Source organism: Populus trichocarpa, chromosome 1 (genome assembly GCF_000002775.5).
Source record: "Populus trichocarpa isolate Nisqually-1 chromosome 1, P.trichocarpa_v4.1, whole genome shotgun sequence".
Lineage (NCBI taxonomy): Eukaryota > Viridiplantae > Streptophyta > Magnoliopsida > Malpighiales > Salicaceae > Populus > Populus trichocarpa.
Genome location: NC_037285.2, coordinates 13873970 through 13896288, shown reverse-complemented (window position 1 = coordinate 13896288; position 22319 = coordinate 13873970). Strand labels below are relative to the sequence as shown.

Sequence of the window (22319 nt, the reverse complement as noted above, 5' to 3'; positions counted from 1 at the left end):
TGAAAGTCTGATAATTAAACAGAAAAAATTTAATATTAAGAAACTAAATTAAAAAAAATTAATTAAAAAACAAAAATAAGACAAAAAGACAAAAAGACAAAAAAAAAATTAAAAGCATCAGCTTTTTCACTGTGAACTGCACTGTGCAGTCCACGGTAAAAGACTTAAAAAGGAAAAGAAAAAAAAAAGCACACGCCACAGGTTAATTTTTTTTTCTTTCATAAAAACTATCAAAAAGACTAAGATCTAAGAATGTTAGGTCTTTCTACAAAGATATGCCCAAGAGCCTTTGATCTAGCTGCAACGCTTGACTCAAGAGTAATATTTATAATATTAATAATAATATTAAATTTATATGACTCAAGTTTAAATGAGTCTGGCTACAACACCAGACCTAAGAGCCTTGGATGTGGGTCTGGCTGCAAGGTCGTGTCATAAAAGTGTGATAATTAAATAGATTAATTAAAAAGAAGAAAAACCAAGAGGAAGAAAAAAACTAATGAAGAAAAAAAAAATTGAATTAACTGGGTTAACCCTTCAAACCAGGTTAACCTGTCAAACCTGTGATTCGCGTCATGAAAGTTTGATAACTAAATAGAAAAAAAAATTGACGGGTTAACCTAGAATTAACTGGGTTAACCCGTCAAGCCCGAAATACGTGTCATAAAAGTTTGATAATTAAACAGAAAGAAATTTAACATTAACAAACTAAACTAAACGAAAAAAATTAATTAAAAAGAAAAAAAGCAAAAAAAAAATTTGGGTTAACTCGTTAAACCCGGGATCCGTGTCATGAAATTCTGATAACTAAATAAAAAAAATAACATTAACAAACTAAATTAAACAAAAAACTTTCATTAAAAGAAAAAAACTCAAAGAAAAAAAGCAAAAAAAAAACCCATAAAGGCATAAAAAACAAAAAAAAATTAAAAAAAAAACAGCTCAGCGTTTCACTGTGGACTGCATAGTAAAACGCTGAGCAATTTTAGTATATGTTATAATTGCAAGTATCAGTTTATACAGCATGCTCATGAGCTTTATATTCGGTAAAATTTATATTTTTAATATAGTATAACATGCAAAAATCTGAACACATGTTAATTTTTTGATATTTTAGACGAAAGGGTTTTGTAATGAATTTAATAGTATATAATTTTTTTTTTCAACTTGTTCCTTTTAATTAAAGTTTTTCTTATCTATTTGACAATTCTGTCATAACTGGCTTTACTCAACGCGTGATCTAATTTGATGGTAAATACTTATACAACAATCGATAATTTATTGTAATTTGTGCACCTATCTCATAATAGTTTGTCAAAATCTTTTAAAATTCCAAAGAACTTAACTATGTCTACATTTGATTCTTTATCTACACTTAAATATTCACATGCATAACCCTCATTTATTCTCATTGTATTTGTCGCACCCGACATCGCGGCGGCCCACAAATAATTCTAAATTATGGAAAAAGAACAGATATCTGGCATCTTGTTCTTTTAGGGGAAATGTCTTGTTTGAGGAGTCGCCACCTAGTATTATGGTCACTAGGAACCCTAACTGGTCAACAGAGATTCTATGGTTCGGGACTGGTTACGTAAAAGGGAAGATATTAGCACCCCTTAAACGTTCTGCCTAAGGCAAACTGCATTGATGTTTTGTCTTAAATTGCTGCTAAATGTTTATTAGTTTATGCTTTGATCATTTGTTTATAATATTCCTGACTCTGGCGTCAGTGAATATTCGAGCTCGAATAATTCCAACTCTGGCGTTGGTAAAAATTCGTAGCTACAAAAATTTAGATCAATATTTTTTATTCCCTACTCTAGCGCCAGTGAATAAAAAAAAATTAATTTTTATGCATGCACATATTTTTTATTTTTCTAGCTAAATAAAATAAAATACACCGAATAAAAATAATATAAATTTAAACCGGTATTTTTATTCCTGACTCTGGCGTCAGTGAATAAACCAGTAAATTTATATTATTTTTATTCATGCATACACATTTTTTATTTTTTTTATTTTTTCTACTTTTTTTTTTATTTTTTCTATATTTTTTTGGGGCTGGGCCCAGCTCAGCCCACATGGGCTGGGCTAGACCCAGCCCAGCCGGTCACTGGCCCAAGCCAGTGACCGGTTGGGTACATAAAGCACGCGTGAATTAAATCACGCGTGCATGTGCAGGTAAAGGGAGTGAATTAAAATGAAAAGCGGGGGATGTGAAGCCTACTTACCTGGTTCTGGAAACACCGAAGGCAGGGTGCAGGTAAAGGGAGTGAATTAACGCACGCGTGTTGCTTCAGTGTGCAAGTGAATTAAAATTCACTTGCACAGAGCCAATGCTAATTAAATTAACAAAGAAGCAAAAGTTTGCTTACCTGGTGCTGGAGACCGAGGACGCTTACAGTGCTGATGGATCCTCGCCCGCTGCTTCCCTTTGTCTTCCTTCTGCGCTCACCTGCCTACATGTTCCTTTTGTTTTCTCAGCAACTTTGAAGCTGAGAAGGTGATGAAGAGGCCGACCTGCTTTGAATTGGTTTTGATTCTGGGTCTTTCTCTGTCTGCAGGGATGAAAGTAATTGCAAAGCCAATCCTCCTCTCTGTGTTGCTCCTTTACTTTTCCTTCTCTTTTCTGCGTTTTTTTTTTGTTTTATCCTCTGGTTTTTGGTTTTTTGTCTGGGTTTAGCTTCCGTTCCCCCTTTTTGTCTCCTGGATTTTTTTTCCAACCTTTTGCTCTTCGGTGCTGCTCGGTTTATATAGGGCTCGGCGGGTAGATAACGGGCGGCAGGCTGAGGGTCGACCACCATTAAGGCGCCCATTACTGAAGCCAACGGACGACGATTACTGCTGCAACGTTCGGCGTCCTTTACTGTAGAAAACGGTCATTGGGTTAAAGGCGAAGAAGATGAACAGCGTCTTCAAAACGACGTCGTTCGGCCATTTGTCCTTTTGATCCATGCAGTTTTGAAAGTCTTGTAATTAAACCCCTGGTTTAAACTGTAATTGGCCCCCTGCATTTGCGCGCCTTTTTAATGTAGTCCTTGGATTTTAATTTCGCAATTTGGACCCCCAATTAACCCCAAACTTTGCTATTTCTTCAATTAAATCCCTGATTTCACTAATTTAATTAAATCCAAAGTCCAATTAAGTCTAAAACTTATCAATTCTCTAATTAAGCCCCTGATTGGATTAATTAGATTATTTCCAAGCTTAATTAAGTCTCAAAACTTATCAATTCTCCAATTAAAACCCTTGATTGGATGAATTAAATTAATTTCAAGCTTAATTAAGTCTCAAAACTTATCAATTCTCCAATTAAACTCTTAATTGGATTAATTAAATTAATTCCAAGCTTAATTGGATTAATTCCAAAGTTTAATTAAACCCCAAAACTTCCAATCATTTTGTCCTTAACCCAAATTTTAATTCATTCTTCATTTACTTGTTTTTCCAACATCATTATTTTTTTTCATAATTTTTTTTTCTTTTCAATAAATAAAATAATAATAATAATAATTAAAATAAAATGGTCAAAAATTGGGTTATGACAGTATCCATCATCATATTCCTATAATGATTATTATCATCATCTACAACTCCATGAACATTTCTAGAACTAGAAGTTGAGCCAATCATCGTTTCTATCAAGGTCTCATAAGGAACATAGAGTTCTTTGTGTGCAAACTAACACAAGTTTTTTTTTCTCATGAATTCTTTTTATAAAAGATGCATATAGCAACATCTGGATCAATGAGCTTTTTTATTTTTACACCTTTTACATAGACATCTAATACCATCTCCTAGTATATTCTTCAGATTAGATAGTACGTAATTAATAAAATCTTCAATCCCATTACAATAATTCATCAATTGCAACTCTTTGGGTGAAACTCGATACATTTAAAAACGATCATAGAAAACTTATATATAATATTGACAATAACATGTATTGATTAATAATGAACTAAACAAAATACCAGTACCAAACTAATTAGTTATCATTGGTTCAATTCAAATATATTCAGTCTATTTTAATTGTACCATTTAATCACCATCAATTTTCTCTAAAAATTCAAATTTCTCTAAATTTACAAAAAAATCAACTTAACAATAAAATTGATAAAATATGAAACATACCCATTAAATAACTTATTATTCTTTTAATTATAATACCTAACTTACAAAATCAAACATGATTTATCAAATAAAAAGCAAATATAATTTTTCAAAACCTCAAAGAACTCCAACATGTACAAATCGTACAACAAATTTCTATAGAAAAAAAAACTATAAAACAAGTAAACACACAAACAAACTACATATGCTACATAAAAATGCTAAAAAAATTAACATAAAAATAGATTATAATAAAACATAGGTACGTTTGCTTACTTGATATGACAAATCTTCAAAATAAATTGAACCATGACAGAGATACTGACAACCTAGTTGTTGTGGTAATTGGATTTGTGATTATGAGAGATTGATTTGTGGTAAAATAATGAGAAAGGGTGTTGTTTTGTAGGAAAAAGAAGAAAAAGAAGAAGAAGAAGAAGAAACGAGGGAGGAGGGTTGTTCTGCTGGCTATAACTTTAGTATTACCGACGAATTCCCCGACAAAAATTAACAAGAGTAAATTATCATCTGTAATTTCATTGAAAATATTGACACATTAGATTTCTTGATGGAATTAACGAAGGAATACTTACCTTGTTTTTTCTTCTTTGAATCCCACTAGTGTTTCCCTATGTATTCACTGACAAAACTTTTTATGTTGGTTATTACTGACAGAAACAACGTCGTGATTTTCCATCGGCAAATATCACTGTAATTTACTGGCAATATTTTTTCGTCGGTATTCTCATTTGTATTTGACAATTTTTTGGTAGTGAGTATACATTGAAAATAATTTTCTTTTCTATTATGATAAAATTTATATGATCTATATGTATATTGTATAATATAACATGTTAAGTATTATGATATATATTTTGAATAATATTATATAAATTAAAACATTTTTAATGATAACTTATATACACCAATGTATTAAATTAATATAATTTGTGTACATTATACATAAATAAATCTTAATATAGTACTTATATATATAATAAAGTATTGTGATAATTTAGTTCTTTGATCCTTCATGATGAGTGTTTTTCACTCTTTAAAATCAAGTTTAGGTTTTCTTCAACTAAAAGTGAATTCCCTTCAGTTTTCTAAAGTGCAACCAAATACAAAAAAAAATTCTAAAAATATTGGTAAAGTTTATGTAGTTTTTACAATGAGATGAGATGTTCATTTTCTTTTTGAAATCAATATCAATCATGCAATTAGATAAACCTAATTTGAATTAATTATAATACTATAACATAATTATACCTGAACATACAAAATGTTGAATTAAATTATGCGATATTGATTAAAAAAACAAAAATTGAATAACATGAAAGTAGAGTTGCAATGGAATGAGTAAAAAGAACACTATCAAATTGAACACAAGTCATTTGTATGATGAGCTAATATATCTAATACTCATCCATAAATTTTATTCTAATAGTTGTCTAGTTAAACATGTCGAGTTTGTTGAATAATAGAAAATTATTCTCCTTTTTATTTTTCATTTTTTCCTTATTTCCAGTTTTTTAATATTTATTTATTAATAATGCGAAGTAATGTTTTTCATTGAAGAAATAAGAAATGCATCAAAATTATAGCTATTTTCATAAATAAAAAACAAAACCATGATTTATAATAGTCATCCTAATTAATATTTTCTGGTTACAATAATCTAATTTTAAATATTAATTTTATTCTATTTAAATAGAAAATTATTATTTATATTTTATACTTATTAACTAAAAAACAAAATTTTGTATATTAGATTTATAATAAATGTAAATAAATTAATAAAACTAGCTAAATATAAAAAAATAAAAATAATACTTTTAATGATTTACAATGCTAAAAAAATCTTTGTGCATATAAATTTTTTATTTACTTTTCACTTTAATTTTTTACATTTATAAAATATAGAAAATCCTGTTTATAAAACCCATAAAGAATCTCATTTTTTTTTATTTTTTTGAATAGAAAGACATTTACATTTGAATAAAAAATTTAAATTTTTATTTTTTATTCCAATCTTCTTAAAAAATAAAATATCACTTCATTCGTTTAGTTCTTATTGGATGTTGTCTTATAATGACAAAATATCATTTGAATCTTGAGACAACAGGGCTACTCGACTCAACTCCGACAAGCCAACAACCACTAAACCTGGGCCATATGTAGTGGGTAATAATATGATTCGCGCTTTCAAGTTAATTTGTTCGGGTCGCCAATTGTTGAATTAAGACAAGCAAGCCTGTTCACTCCATCAGCTATTGATCTCACTAAGCCCGTTTGGCTAAGCGTCTGCGGCTGCGTTTATTATGTAACAGTGACAATATAGTGTTTGGTTATGAAATCAGCCGTGATTTTTATGCGTGGACCCTACCATTATCTGCGTTGAAAATGTTGTTTTGTTGAAGCAGAAATTACATGCTTCTCTCGTCGCGTTCCTGCCTCTCTGCTGCTTCTTGCACAGATCATGCTAATTAATTAGCATGTTGCACTATTCACGATGAACAGTGTAGCTGGCTCCACTGTTCCAGCCGGACCGGTTCCGGTCCAAAACTTAAAATGTATTGAAACGGGTCCGATCCAGTAAAATAAAAAAATAAAAATTATTTTTTATTTTTTTAATTGTGTTTTATTCAAAAAAACTAGTTTTTAACATTATTCAATGACACTACATAAATTAGACAAAGATTGCTTGATGACGTAGTATTTGCAGAATTTGATCGCAATCCCAATTTTGTTCTTGATTATATTTTACCTGATGTTGTTACGCGCTTAAGAAACCAAAAAAATTATAGTCCTTGTCGGATGTATTTCATACGTGATGGAATTGTAGATAGTTTAATGAAATAATAAAAAATATTTTATATAAAGTATTATTTAAAATAAAAATCATCAATATTAATATATATATTTTTAAAATTATTTTATAATCTCAATTTCAAAAGCATGTACTTAACTAAACACATTAAACTACTTTTTGTTCAACCTCAATTTCAACCACAATTTTAACCAAACATACATAAATACCAAATCAATCTCAACCAAAAGTATTTTTTATAAAACAACTTTTTTCAAACCACAACCACAACAGCTACCACAATATCAAACACACGAGTTCTTTTGCGAACGCGATTAAATCGCGTTCCCTCAAATGTTTTTTAAAAAATTACTAAAAAATATATTTTTATGTTTTTAGATTTTTTTATATGTTGATCTCAAAAATAATTTTTAAAAAATAAATAAAAATACTTTAAATCATAATCGCTATCACAATCTCAAACAGACTCTCTCAATGTAATCCGTTGTCTCTTGATTTTGTTCCTTAATCCACTAAAAAAAGATAAATAAAAAATAACACGCTATCCTCCTCCTCCTCAGGTTTGGATCAATTCGTTAGGCCTACAAGTACAGCTCCGGAGAGCATTGCCCGCGTTAAGCTTTTGACAATACTGCATCTTTTTTTACACAAGCAAAGGAAATTATTGTTCCGATTTAATTTACCAACTCGTTAATAAACGAGTCCCATAAAAAATAGGAATAAAAAGTTCTATAAATCCCACATGGTAATTTATATGTTTTATTTAGATGTCTTCTCTCTATTAAACTATTTACTAAAATAACTAAAATATATAAACGAGTAACTAGATTAATATTATTTTTATTTATTTGGTTAATAGCTTCATGTAAGTAGATGATTGACCAGTTTTACACTGCGGTTAAATCAAATTTTTTTAAATGTAAAAAAAATATTTAAATATTACTAATATTTTTTTTCCTAATAGAAAATATTAAATCGTGTGAGTGTTTACCCGATATAACCTGGTTGACTTTACTGGTCCAAAAATAACATATACAACCCGTGAAAACAAATTTTGACTAAATAAAATTTTAAGATGATATGTTTTCTTAATATTAAAATAACAACATATTAGATTGACATTGGACAATCCGGGTTATCGTGTCAAATTCATGACCCGGGTTATGAGACTGTGATAACCCTATATAAAATAAATCAAAATAAATTATTAAGCATAATTCTCAATCAACTCAATATTAAATAATAAAATTGAAAAAAAAATCAATTAACAAAGGACCTAAAAAAAACAACGCGGGTTAACATGTCAAATTTGCAACCCGGATCATAAGACCGAGATAACCCCATCAAAAAACAAATTACAAATTTTAATCCCTAACCAACCCAATATTGAAGGATGAGATTAAAAAAAAAACAATTAAAAAAATAACATAAAAACAGCTTAAGTCAATCCACCAAACTCATAACCCGGATCATCAGACTGAGATAACCTTGTAAAAAAATAAAAAAAAATGACTTGATTCAACCCGGTTTAACATGTCAAATCTACGACTTTGGTCTTGAGACTAAGATAACCCTATAAAGAGATAGTCAAAATAAATTATAAAGCTTGATTTTCAATTGTCCATGTCAAACCTAATATTGAACGATGAAAATTGTAAAAATTTTAATTAAAAAATAACATAAAAAAATAAGTCAAGTTAACTGAGTTAACCGTTTAGCACTATTACTAAGTCATGAGACCATGATAACCTAACGAAAAACAAACCAAAACAAATCATGAAGTCTAATTCTCAATTAAACACAATATTAATTGATGAAATTGAGGAAACAAAATCAATTAAAAAAAGAGAGAAAAAATAATTCAATTAGATTAAAAATAAATTATGAAGCTCAATTCTCAATCGACTCAATGTTTAATGATAATGAGACCAGTATAACCTCTTAAATTTTTTTTAAAAAAAATAACCTAATTTAACCAAGGTTAAAATGTCAAAACCCGTGACCTTGATCTTAAGGCCAAGATATTTTCATAAAATGTAAATCAAAATAGATTATGAAGCTCAATTCCCAACCGACCGAATGTTAAATGAAAAAATTGAAAAAATAATAATTAAATAAAATATACAAAAAACAACCCGAGTTAATTCAAGTTAATTCGTTAAGAATTATTCTTATGTTATAAGATCAAGATAATCTAATGAAAAGTAAAAAAAATCAATTATGAAGTTTAATTCTCAATCAAATCAATATTAAAGGATAAAATTGAAAAAAAAACTAATTAAGAAAAAAAAAATTGAGTCAACTAGATTAACATGCCAAACCAGGGTAACTCGTCAAACCTGAGATTCGTGTCATGAAAGTGAGATAACTAAATAGAAAAAATTTAATATTTAAAAACTAAATTAAACAAAACAAAGATTAATTGAAAAAAAAAAACAAAGCAAAAAAAAAAAACATAACTAAAAGGCATCAGTTTTTCACTGTGGCACAATGAAAGGCATATGTCTTTTAGTATAAAGTATAAGGTTCCTAGTATATGCTTTTAAGTATAGAGTATAATATTTAGATTCCTAGTTTGAAGGCGTAGTAATTTGTTTTTTGAAAAAAAAATACAAGCCTAACACGAGCCCGACTCTAGCCCACTTGTCTGAGCTTTTTAAACAGGCTGAGTGTAGCATGAAGAATGAACTTTCTAATTTTTTATAAATAGTTTTTTTTGTTTTTTTGTTTAGGTTTTTTTTTATCCTTTAGTTTTCTTTTCCAATCCTATGTTTTATGTTGGGGTTTTAGTTAATTTTATTGTTTAATATTAGGTTAATTGTGAATTGATTTTTTTATTTTTTTTATTGTATTATAAAATATAAAAATTAATTCAACTCAATAACCTCCATAGCCTGGATTGCAAGTTTTTTTAGCTCTTTTTTTTAATCTTTTGTTTTTTTTAATCTTATTTTTTAATGTTGAGTTTTTAGTTGATTTTACCATTTAGTATTTGATTGATTATAAATTAATTTATATATTTTTTATTATATTATAAAAAAAATTCAATCCAACTTAGTAAAGTCAATAACCTGAGTTGCAGGTTTTGGAAATTGATCAGGGTGAACCTGGCTTGTTGATTTTTTTTATTTGATGTTTTTCTTTAGACCTATCTAATAAACAAATTATGTTAGGGCAACTCCTGTACAATTTAATTTAAAACTCATGTTAAGCAAATAGTTAGGTCAAAATCTTTCAAGTTTGAACTGTTGTATCAAGTTTATTAATAATATTGAAAAGGTTTTTATAATCTAAATATTTTTTCTTTATCTTCCAAAAAATCTATTTCCAACCAACAACAAAGAGGCATGCACTAAACTAATTGTACTACAAACTAAAAGACACGGGGTGCATGGTTCAAATTGGGAACCTATTTCCACCAAACCCTTACCCTTCTATAGCCTAAATAAAAGATATTAGGCTTGAAATTATAATAATCATATAACATTTAGAGATAAAAAAAACTAAAATATAAAATATGAAGAAAATTTATGGTTAACTCCGTATTAATGATAATTTTTATTTTAATTTAAAAATTTATTTTATTTTATTTTTGGTTTTTGAATTAAAAAAAAAAGAAAAAATCACTGGAAAACATCTTAATTATCGAATTAAATCAATATTTTTTCCAGTTAAAATATAGTAAATTAGTCACGAATATTAAATTCTTGGTTTTTTTTTTATCCAACTCACTATAGTACCGCGTGGTGTAAACTAGTCCATAACTAAATAAATATAATATATCGATTTCTGTCACATTCCAAGACGAGTGGCTGAAGGTGACATCATTATTGTGGTGTGCCGACAAGGTACGCAAAGCCATTTTTAAAAACAGTGTTTCAAATTCCAAGTACACGTGTAGCATAGAAGTTGCTTTCATCAGAGGGGCAGTTATGTCCTAGATTATGATCCACTAATTTGCACGCTCGCCCATCTTCACGCGTGTATGATAGATAGATAGGATGCGTTAACAGAAGTAGAACTGTAGAAGTATGTATGTCTATGACTTGGATTACGTCACAATCAATATCATATATTAAAAGTAATCATTCATGCCGCAAATCATCATCATCATTAAGGCACCGTAGTTTCAACCTTATTTTTATTTAAATTAATTTTTTAGTACTTTTATATAATTTTAATGTGTTAATAAAAACATTAAACTTAAAAGAATAAAAAAATATTTTTTTGATATTTTTTCAAATAAAAATACTTTAAAAAATAACTAATATTATATTTTTAAATATCTTTTAAATAATATTGGTAATAATAGTGGAATTATCTTATAAAACTCTGTGATTTTCTTTTTCTTTTAGCGTGATTTTTTGCTATTTAAAAGTAAAAAATACATAAACGAAGTCAAGAGGAAGAAAAAAAAAAAAAACCTTACTGTTAGTAGGACCAAGAGTATCTTCGAGAGCTGGAGATCATCATTACAACGCACAATTGGATGTCGACAAAATATTTACCTTGTCGGCTTTCTCCTTGTGTGGTGCAACATGGAACCATATAGATTGATATCACGAGATTTGTTTTCTCTGATTGATATCATAAGGTTTTATTTTTTTATGCGATTTCATGTTCGAGTTATGTGATTATATAAAAAGTTTACATGATTGTTAATTTCAAGGCCCGTTAGATTAATCAAGATATACACAAGCTGACCCAGACATCCATGTTAAACTAAAAACAAACACAAACATGGCCTATCTTTATTTGTCCTGTTGACAAAAAGTTTCTAACCTTTTTCTATTTTATTGCTCAAAAGATTGATAAAATATCTTCAAATATTTTTTTAAAAAATTTAGCTTAATTACATGGGTTTCTTCTGTTTAAGTCGAGGCAAAACTCCAAAATACTGTCACAATGTCAAGAAAAAAGAAACCTAATTATTGTCATTATATGATGTCATTGTTCTTCAGCTCCTTGGCTCACACCCAGTTACCTAGGCTAGGAAAAACATTTCAACAAGCACCGATAGGCATCTTTTTCTCACATGCACATAGTGCATGCACTCGAATGATATAGAATTATTAGTTGAAGATTCTACACCAAAAAGAAAAGGGAGGTCTTTTCATTATGTTTTGGCTTAATTCTTAGTCCCATACACACAGCATTTTCTCTACATGCATATTCTTGATTCTACAAAGATTACACCTTCGATCTTCACCTCTCATCCCAGGCAAATTATGCCTTCACTCTGCGTTCCAAACCCCGACTCCGCTAGCTTTCTGATATAGAAAACCCCAACACATTTTCATTTTACAGAGATGCATATAATATATGATATAAGAAAAAAAAACACTTTATAGAGAGTGAAAATAGAGCAAAATTCCTAAAACCCCAAACCCCTAACGGACCAAAGTGATTAAAGAGGTTGCTGCATGGTCACAACTACGGGACTAGTGACAGTGTGCTTTCCATCTGCCCAGATTATTGAACCACTCTTCATGCTCGAGGCCCCAGGTGCGAGCTTCACTGCTGTGGTTTCCACTCTAACAAGGAAGTTCAATTTCTGCCCCACCCTCCTAAACACAAGCTTCTCCGGCTGTACGGTGACCGAAGTCCCACTAGGTGGCCTAATTGTAACTTTGTACACGGAATTTGGATCCCCGACATTAGTCACTGTCCTAATAAAATGTGTGGACATCTGATGCTTGCCATATTGTTGGAACACAACAGTTAATGAAGGGTAATTCAAGTTCCCTGCGTGGCCTGCCCTTTTGGCTCCACTGCAATCTGCATTCCTCCTAGTGACCACTTGAATGTTGGTAAGTGTATAATTTGAATTACAAAGGAAATCCATATAATCAAATGATGAAATATCATAGATCAACCCAGGATTCATGGCCTTTTGCGGGTGAACATGACCAGCACCGAAATCTAACACAGTAGAAACATTTCCAGTGGACTCGTCAATCATTTCTTCGCCTCGATTATCAACAGTATACGCAGTTGTCATCAATGCCGACCTTATTGCTGCCGAACTCCATTCAGGGTGAGCTGCCTTTAACAAAGCGGCTAATCCGGAAACATGTGGACAAGCCATTGATGTGCCTGAAAGAATGTTAAACTCAATTTTTCGCTGGTCAGACGGAATCCCAGAGGGTCCGACTTTATCAGGCCAAGCAGCAAGTATGTTCAAACCAGGAGCAATAACATCAGGCTTCAAAATTTCAGGGGACTCGGGATTTGGCCCTCTAGCTGAAAATGAGGCCACCACTGGCGCTGGCCGAACATTAACTCTAGTCCCTCTAAAAACAATAGTAGCAGTAGGTGGTGATGACTTTGATTTAGAAGCCGCCGACATGTACCTCCTAATTTCATCACCACCAGAAGCACCAACAGCAGTAGCAGGCAAAACATGACAATCAGCGACTAAACCTTCACCATCGAAAACCCCATTTGCCAAAATCATCCCAACCCCTCCAGATTTCTTCACAACCTCACCTTTAGCAGCCCTTGAATTAATCCCTCTATCACACACCACAATTTTCCCTTCAACCAACTTGGGATCTAAAGAACCCTCTATACACAATGAGCTAGAATACTCGTCTCCACCTCCACTACTCCCAGCATAAACCACTGGATACATCTTCCCTGGAGCCAGACCTGGCCCACCATAAAGACTTACACCAGAAATCACTTTCCCGTTTCCAAGCTTAACATCAGCCGGAAAATCCCTATCAATCGTCCCAGCACCAACAGTAGTTACCCATGGAGCTACATTAGTAACAGTTAAACCTCCAGGTCCACCGTTCCCAGCACTGGCTGATACAAAAACCCCACGATCCACTGCTCCAAAAGACCCTATTGCAATGGCATCTAAATAATAAGGCACTACAACGCCTCCAACACTTAACGAAATAACATCAACCCCATCAGAAACAGCAGCATCAAATGCAGCTAAAATGTCAGAATCATAACAACCGGCATTCCAACAAACCTTATAAGCAGCAAGTCTAGCTTTTGGTGCCATTCCTGCAGCAACCCCACGTGCATACCCAAATGTTGATGCCGGAAACACGTACCTTCCAGCTGCAATGGAAGCAGTGTGAGTGCCGTGGCCATCAGAGTCACGTGGCGACCGGTACTCGGTCGTTTCATTCATTTTGCCGTTTGTTGCCTCGTATCCATTGCAGAAGTAGCGAGCTCCTATTAACTTTCTATTACAAGAACTTGAAGCGAAGTCTTTGCCACTAGCACAAACCCCTTTCCATCTTGAGGGGACAGGACCCAAATCCCGGTCATTGAAGCTCTGCCGTTCAGGCCAAATACCCGTGTCGATAACTCCGATCACAAGATCGGACCCAAAATCCGACTCTTTGAGCAAACCAGCTCCGTCGGTTGTTTTCAAGCCGAGGAATTGAGGGGAGCGCGTGGTGTGCACGTGACGCACCCGTTCAGGGATGACAGCAATGATATGAGGGAGAGTCTGGAGCTTGAGAGCTTCAGTAAGGGAAAGTTTGGCAGAGAAGCCATGGAAAACGGTGTCGTAAGTGTGGAGTAAAAGGGGAGTGGTTCCAGGGGAGATGGAGGAGAGAGAGGAAGTGTACCATTGCTGGTGGGTGGGGAAAATTAAGGGTTTTGAGTCATGCTGGACTTGGACAATGAAGGTTCTTGGTTGCTCATTAGTTGAAGAAGAAGTTGCAATGGCGAGGAGAGAAAGAAAGGAGAGGAGAGAGAGCATCGTGAAGGAATGGAAGTGGGGATTGATTTTGAGTTCTGCTACTGACTGAGCTTAAAGTGAAAGTGGTAGAAAAGGAAGTAGGGGGAGAGAGAGAGAGCGCGTGTCCCATTGAACAAGTTGGGGTGTGTGCAAGCAAAGAGACAACAAAGTTTGTGTCTTTGTAATGGGGTTCTGTGCCTCTTGGGAATTTTTGATTTGGATTATTGTTATTATTATTATTATTATTATTATTATTATTTTCTTTTTGATTTGAGTGTCACGTAAAACATTTTATGTATAGTTGCGTTATACGGGTGGATCAAAGCTTCGTTTCATAGACAACTGTAACATAAAATGCCCTGATGGGAAATTTTTTCTGTTGTTCCTTTGAAATCTGTGGAAGGTTGTCTCTAGCATATAACCTCCGTCCTCACCATCTTCATTGCTACCACCTCCACATCCACCACTACTATTTTTATTAATATTTAAATTATTTTTAACAGTTATTTAAATTATTTTTAAATTAATTAATTCAATCAAATTATATCAGAATAACATTCACATAATTTAATCTTAAACTCAGACTAAGTAATAAGTTGGGTGAAAATATATTTTCTTTTTATTTTTATTTTATCAATTTCATCCTCAAATATTTTTTTAACAATTGATCAAGTTATTTTTATATCGACTAAGTCAATTGAGTCATGTCAAGAAAACTCGCACATAGTTTAATTTTAAATTTAAGCTAAGTAAGAAGTTGAGTTAAAAGTTTTTTTTATGTTAATTTCATTGTTTTCTCTCAATTTCAATGTTAGAATTTTTTTACCAGTCGATCGGGATATCTTTGGACCAGTTAAGTTGACTGGATCACGTTGATGCAACTCCTATTCAATTTAATCTTAAACCCGAATTTGACAACGTGTCAGATCAAGAGACTCATGGTTAACATATTGGGTCAAATTTAATAAAAATACTAAATAATTTCATATCATCTAAATATTTTTTATTAGGTTTATAAAAATTTGATTTTAGCCTTAACATGATGCATACCTGTAAAACAGCTTCTTCTAAATTACGGAATAGTTTGTAGCTAGATTCCTTTCTAATGGTACTAATATCTCTTTATACTCTAAGCATACTAACAACTAAAACAGAATGGGGTTGGTTACTATACATATAGTAGCATTATTTTTTGTCTTCAATTGTTTTTTTCAATTGCGTCCTATATGCCCAATTTGTCAAATTTTTTTAAGAAAGAAAAATTTTAATAATAAGGATCCAAAATGAAAAACATGAAAAAATATTGTGGCTAACCTAAACTTTGGGGTAAAAGCCATTTCCATCATTCTATTTATATTTTTCAACCTTGACAGTTCATTTTTTTATTTTTATTTTTCAGTTCATGAGTTTTAGAAATGAGAAAGAAAATTACTGGATTCTGATTGAGGAGAGAGAGTTATTGGTTGACACTGATGAAAAAGATTCATTTTAGTGTAAAAGGGTTCTATTAGATGAGAAGAGTTTGATAATAATTGTTTTTGTCTCTAAACATCAATTAAAAAGAAGACTGAGTTCAGTTCATATTTTTTTTCCCAATTGATTTTGGTTTTATCAAGTGCTTTTCGAGTTTTTTTAGTGTTATTGGATGATTTACGGATGTTTTATGGTGTTGTTTTAGGTATTTTCAGATAAAAAATAGTATTTTTAGTAAAAAGTATTATCTTTTTGATTTTTTTTTTGACAATATCTATAATAGCAGGATTGTGGAAGGTAGAAGACAACCAAAGCCAATAACCTACGAAATCGACTTGTCTCCTCTTCATTTTTTTCAACCTTTAATTTTGGACGTTACAAAAAAATTGAAAACGCTAAGGTGTCATCCATTAGCTCTTTCAGCTTTAGCCTTTATGGCCTCATATCAGCAGAAACTTGAAAATCATTCAAATTCAACGCATTAAATTGGTATGTTTAAATCTTCCTTCGATAGCTGCAACTGATAAATAAAAATGCCAAGTTGGAGTCTTTTCGGTTAAAAGAAAAAAAAAAAAAAGAAGAAGAGAGAAGATATTCATCCAAAGGAATAGGATATTGTTTGCTTTTCTGTTGTTCAACTGCAAATATATTCATAATTACCCATATTTTTTATTTTTTTATATCACAGTGGTTGTTTTTTAAATTAAAAATATATTTTTTATTTTTTAAAATTTATTTTTGATATAGCACTTTAAAACAATATAAAAATAAAATAATAATAATTTAAAAACACTTAAAAAAAACTATTTAACTATAATGCAAATGCCATCCACTCCCTCGACTTGAATACACAACATAATAGCTTCTAAGAGGGCCAATAATTCTTCCATGTACATTGTAGATTTTGTCGAAGTTTCTTGTAAAGTGGTTTCTTTTTCATAATTGATGATAAATTCTTAAGGTGGGACCAACTGCCCATGTCTAAGACAGTTGTCTGTGCGGTTGAATCATGATTGAGTTTTTGAAGATTGGACAAATGGTGGACCTTTTTCTGCTTCACATTACGAAGACTTTCAACGAAACATGAGATGGTGGGGAAGGCACATTTCCACAGCGTCTGCGATGGAGAGATCTTTGAATTTGAATGCAGACCACAGGGAAAAGCGAGCATAGGCAGTGCTTTACTGGCTAGAGGCGAGAAAATAGAGAAAGAGTAGGCCATGATTTGTCAAAAAGAAGGATAAAATGTAAGATAATTAAAAATAGAATGAAAATAATTTCGAGGGGGTGTACTTTAAGCAGTAAAATTCTAGATTTATTTTTTAAAAATTACCAGTTTGAGTTTCATAAATCTTAGAGATATTAAAAATTTGTATAATTATTAACTTCAGAGTTCATAAGATTAATTAAGGTATGCAAGTAAGGCCGATGCATCTTACATGCAATTATTTAGGGTTTCGTTATTTGTGGGAGTAAAGATGGGGAGAATGGTTGTGGCCTTTGTTTGATGCTTGAATCAAAGCAAAAAGCTTTCAATAAATCTTAGGAACTTTTCCCATGTTTTCCTATTCTAATCTCTTTCAATAAACCCTAGCTTTTTTGAACTTGGTGGTTTCTGTCCGAATAGCTAAAACAGTGATGTCAAAGCAGCATCTGAAGGGAATCGAAGGAAGCGCGTGATATTTTGTTGTATTTGGAAAATTAAATTAATATATTTTTAATTTTTTAAAATATTAAAATAATCAGAAAACATTAAAAAAATATTTTAAAATAAAATATTTTTTTAATTTTTTTAAAAAATACCATTTGAAACGCGGTTCTACACCGCTTCTTGCTGTATTTTTACCTAACAATAGCATATACATCAGAAGTCCGTAGATTTTCCCTCATAAATATGCTTTTCTTTTCTTATTTTTTTTTTCGAATAGAATTCTAGTACAAGAACAGTAAAATATTTCCATATTCAACAATGAATTGACAGCAAATCTGAGAAAAGAAAAATATTTCTACGTGGACCTATTTGTTTGTGGGAAGAGAGCAAATTAACATTTTATATGGTCAAAGGTCAATTGAATTGATTACACAAGAAGAAGCAATTTAGAAGGGGGGCAATGGTGACCCATGGGTGTCTTTATTTGATTGATACAAACTGTTTAAAAGTAATTTTAAACAATTTTTTGGACTTCACTATAATTTATTTTTTTAATTTTAGTTTCACCCCATTTTAATTTTTTAGTTGAAATTAATAAATCAAGAATTATATATTTCAATTTTTTTCTTTAAAATTTCTTTTTTCTATTATAAATTTCATCAATAACTCATTAATTTGGCCACAAAGGATTCAATCATTTTTTTAACAAAACTAAATTTGATTTTGTCAAATTGATTTATTTTCTAATATCGTGAGGATCTAATAAAAAAAAAAATAAGGATGTGCATAAAAAATCTGACACCTCAAGGATCCAGTAAAAAAAGAAGAAAAGTATGCAAGTTAAATTAAAACAAAAATTGAGGTGGTTCGTTGTTCATATGACATTGGGATTATTTGGAATTTGGTTTAGTGATTTGTTTTGATTGAGGTTAGGGAATCGCATGGTGTTGAGAAAAGAATTTGTTGCTTGGTTGATGCTTGGTTTGTTGAAGTTAAATGAAATTTTATTAATTTTAAAAAATTAAAACTTTAAGGACTGAATTTGAATATTAAAAAAATATTCAGCTCCTTTTTCTTGCTAGCACTGGGGATTGAATTGCATGGGAAGGTAAAAAGTCCAACTCCTTTTTTTTTATCACTCAACTTTTTTTTTTACTTCATCATTTCACATTGAGTTTATTTGAGATCAAATTTAATTATTTGTTTTGGTTGCTTATATATGAGAATATTGTAATATCAAGAAAAATTATGGCATTCAACTAATGGTTTATTTGTCAAAATAAAATAAAATCAATATGTGCAAAAAAAATGATGGTAGGTAATTAAACATAAATAACTTGTGGGAATTTAACGAGTGGCATTTTCATAAATAAAAAGAAAAATTTCTTCCCTTCCTCTTTAAAATAGCTGATGGTAGGGGGAGAGAAAATTTGGGAAATTTTTTTCTTCCTCCTTCAATTCTTCAATTTTCTCATAATTAGATTATAAAGAGGATGCAAGTTACATGAAATTCTATCAAGAAACACAATCAAAGTAGAAAATTTAGAGAGAAGGAATGAGATTGGGAGTTGGGGAGGATAAAGAGAGAAGTTGTAGCAAGTATGATTTCAATAGAGCTGATGTTAATAGTCTCTAGAGATCAATAAATAATTTAAGAGAACAAATACAAGGTATGAAGGGTGTGTTGATGGCAAGGAAGAAAGAGAGATAGAGAATCAAATAAATGCATGACTATTCATCATTAACTCATCATTCTATTACATGTCTTTATAAACTATTCTAAAATGTAACTTATTCTTAAGGTAGAACCAGAGAACTTCAAGAACTTTAAGATAGTTCCCCTCTCTTTGTCTTCTCTTATGACAGTTCCTGTTCTTTTAGATCGACCTTATTCTTAAGGTAGAACCCAGGGAACTTTAAGCAATTATCATTAGCAAATTCCCATGTTGCCTCAGATGGTGGCAAGTTATTCCAGCGAATCAAAACCTGAGTAGCATCCCAATCCCAATTTCATTTCTTAATCATCCTTCTATGTAAAACAAATTGAGGCAGTAACTCAGGTTCACCATGAAAATTGGGCAAATTATTCTGCATAATTAAGTTTCCCACATGCTTCTTCAACTAAGATACGTGAAAGACAAGGTGATTTTCCCTTCTTTTTCTCCTTTAAGGGTCAGATTAATCTGCAATCAATCTTAAAATGGTTGACCATGAAAGCCTTAAATGTCTTGTGTTGATCAGTTGATGTTCAAATACAGAGCAAGAGATGGAGACCACTCTGTATAAAGAGTAGGCTTCAGATTAAATGGAATGGCAGAGGAGATCTAAATCTGATGGCTCACACTGCCAGGGAATGGCCTCCATCTTCCGCACATAGGAACCAAATCTAGATGTATATCCAACACCATAGCCCACTGCTACAGTTAAGAACAAAAACTAACAAAATGACCCAAGTAAATATTATACCTTTGATTTACTAATCCATTTTCCATCAGCCCATTCCAGATGAGGCCTCATCTTCTTTGAATGACTAAGCTCCTTGGCCTCATGTCCCTGCTTAAAATAGTCATTGTATGATTGTATATAGGGTGATTAAAAAAATTAAAAAATTAATTAAATTAAAAAACTGGAAAAAAAGATAATTAAAAAAAACTAAACCGTGAAAAAAAAACAGATTAAACTGATTAAAATTTTGAAAAAACTGACCAATTTGGTTTTGGTGTTATAAGCCTGAAACCGAAAAAACCAAACTGAACCGAACCCAAACCGGAAAAAACCGAGCTAAACCAGAAAAAAACCGAGCTAAACCGAAAAACCAAACCAAACCAGTTTGAACCGGTTTTTGTCCAAAACAAACCGAACTAAAACCAGTTAATTTGAACCAGTTTCAGTTTTTTTTTAAAAAAATTTAACCTAACTTTTTTTTATTATTATAAAAACTGAACCGAATAAAAATTTATATCTCCTCCTGTATCTCCGACCAAAGCCATAACATGTACCTACCCTTTCCAGCAACTCGTAATTTCTGTCTGCATAATGAGGAGGTGTGGATTGAATGCAAAGAGAATCCACGATCGTTTTCTTTGTTCCAGCCTCATCACTATTTCGCGAGCTCAGACACTTCACCAAGAAAGTCTTATCCTCGTTTTTTTCTTATGACAATTGCAGGCAACCAAATATCACGTATATTATCTTTTTCAAGTTTCACTTCTACTTCTGTCCTTGAGCTTAAAACCGAACCTATTGTTTGCCGCTGCATTTTGGGTCGGACCCAGTTGTCATCAACCCAATCCAAATGAAGCCTTAAATCTTTGGCATCAAATTCAAGAACATCACGCGGGTTATCAAAATAAACCATGTATCACACTCCCCATCAAGAACCTTCTTTACAACACCAGACCACCAGCCATCTCTAAGACTTGCATCAATGGCTTCGTTTTCATGAAAAAACCCACCATTTTCCAGTAAAAGTTGCGGGGCAAAGGCCCAATGAGATGAGGGCCAACTTGTTCTACAAGAGGAGCAAAATCATCTTCAGTAACCAAAGTTTTGTATTGAACAATTGTTTTCCTTTTCTTTTTCGAAGCTGATTTCACAGTTGCTTGTGGTTGTGGTTTCGGGAATTCTAAAATGGTAGCTAAATACCAAGCACCCCTAAAACCTTCCTTGTCACTGCTTACTTCGACTTCCTCACCTTTGTTGAAGAAGATAGTCTGGTTTTGCTGTTGAGGGCTTTGTCAGGGTTGGGGATTCGAATCTAAACCTTGTTAAGCCTGCTGCCGCCGCTGACAGTAGAAAAAAGAAGCCCGTGGTACCATTTTGCTGTTGAAAACGAAATTTAATGCCACCATAAATCTTTCTTCACTCACTATTGTTAAGGGTAGTCCTTAACATTATGATCTTCAACGATTGGTTTGTCACCGATTAAAATCATTTAGGAACTTCTAGCCTCATGATTGTATAAATGTTCCAACCCCGACACAGTAAATCTAGGTTGGAGCCATTAGAAGTTCTCCTATAGCTAATGTCAATTGGTTAATTTAAAGAAAAGGGTTTACGTTTCTCTCAACCATAACTTTTGTAGAAATGGATATTTTTGTAATCTTGTGTTGTTGAAGACGACCAACTAACCAACCCTAGGCTCCTTTTGGGGGCTTATGGCACGTTTTTGCATAATCTGTGTGTGATAATCATAACTTTTTAGTTATGTTGAAAAAGATATTTTGATAATTTTAGGTCATGAATGACAAACCAGCCAACAAAAAATGACTAGGAGAAATATATGTTTAGAGAGAGGATTCAACAAAACAAGACTATAAGATGATTGAAAGATAAAATTAAGTCATAAGGTATCATGAAGTCTTCTGCATAATCCAGGAAACTGTCAGTATGCTATCACTTTTTTTTTTCTTTTTTTTCCGGGAATGTTATATTTTCGTTTATGTATATCAAAAAGTAAAGCAACAATTAATTAAATGCCACAAATTAATAATATATAGAACTTGTGGGAAAAAAAATTGAGAGAGAGAGAGAGAAGAGAA

General features: G+C 31.6%; 1 protein-coding gene and 1 long non-coding RNA gene across 2 annotated transcripts; one reads left to right on the top strand and one right to left on the bottom strand.

Moving 5' to 3' along the window:
* Positions 1 to 2189: 2189 nt before the first annotated feature.
* LOC112324554 (uncharacterized) lies at positions 2190 to 3060 on the top strand. Its single transcript, XR_002978568.2, has 2 exons — positions 2190 to 2575; positions 2761 to 3060. It is a non-coding gene; the product is annotated as an uncharacterized LOC112324554 (long non-coding RNA).
* Positions 3061 to 12038: 8978 nt separating this feature from the next.
* Positions 12039 to 14810, bottom strand: LOC18094681 (subtilisin-like protease SBT1.5). Its single transcript, XM_006369030.3, has one exon. The coding sequence runs from the start codon at positions 14673 to 14675 to the stop codon at positions 12354 to 12356; it is 2322 nt and encodes a 773-aa protein (XP_006369092.1). The 5' UTR covers positions 14676 to 14810; the 3' UTR covers positions 12039 to 12353.
* Positions 14811 to 22319: the final 7509 nt, after the last annotated feature.

Coding starts and splice junctions, on each gene's coding strand:
- LOC18094681 (XM_006369030.3), bottom strand. CDS start 14,675: ATGCTCTCTCTCCTCTCCTTTCTTTCTCTCCTCGCCATTGCAACTTCT.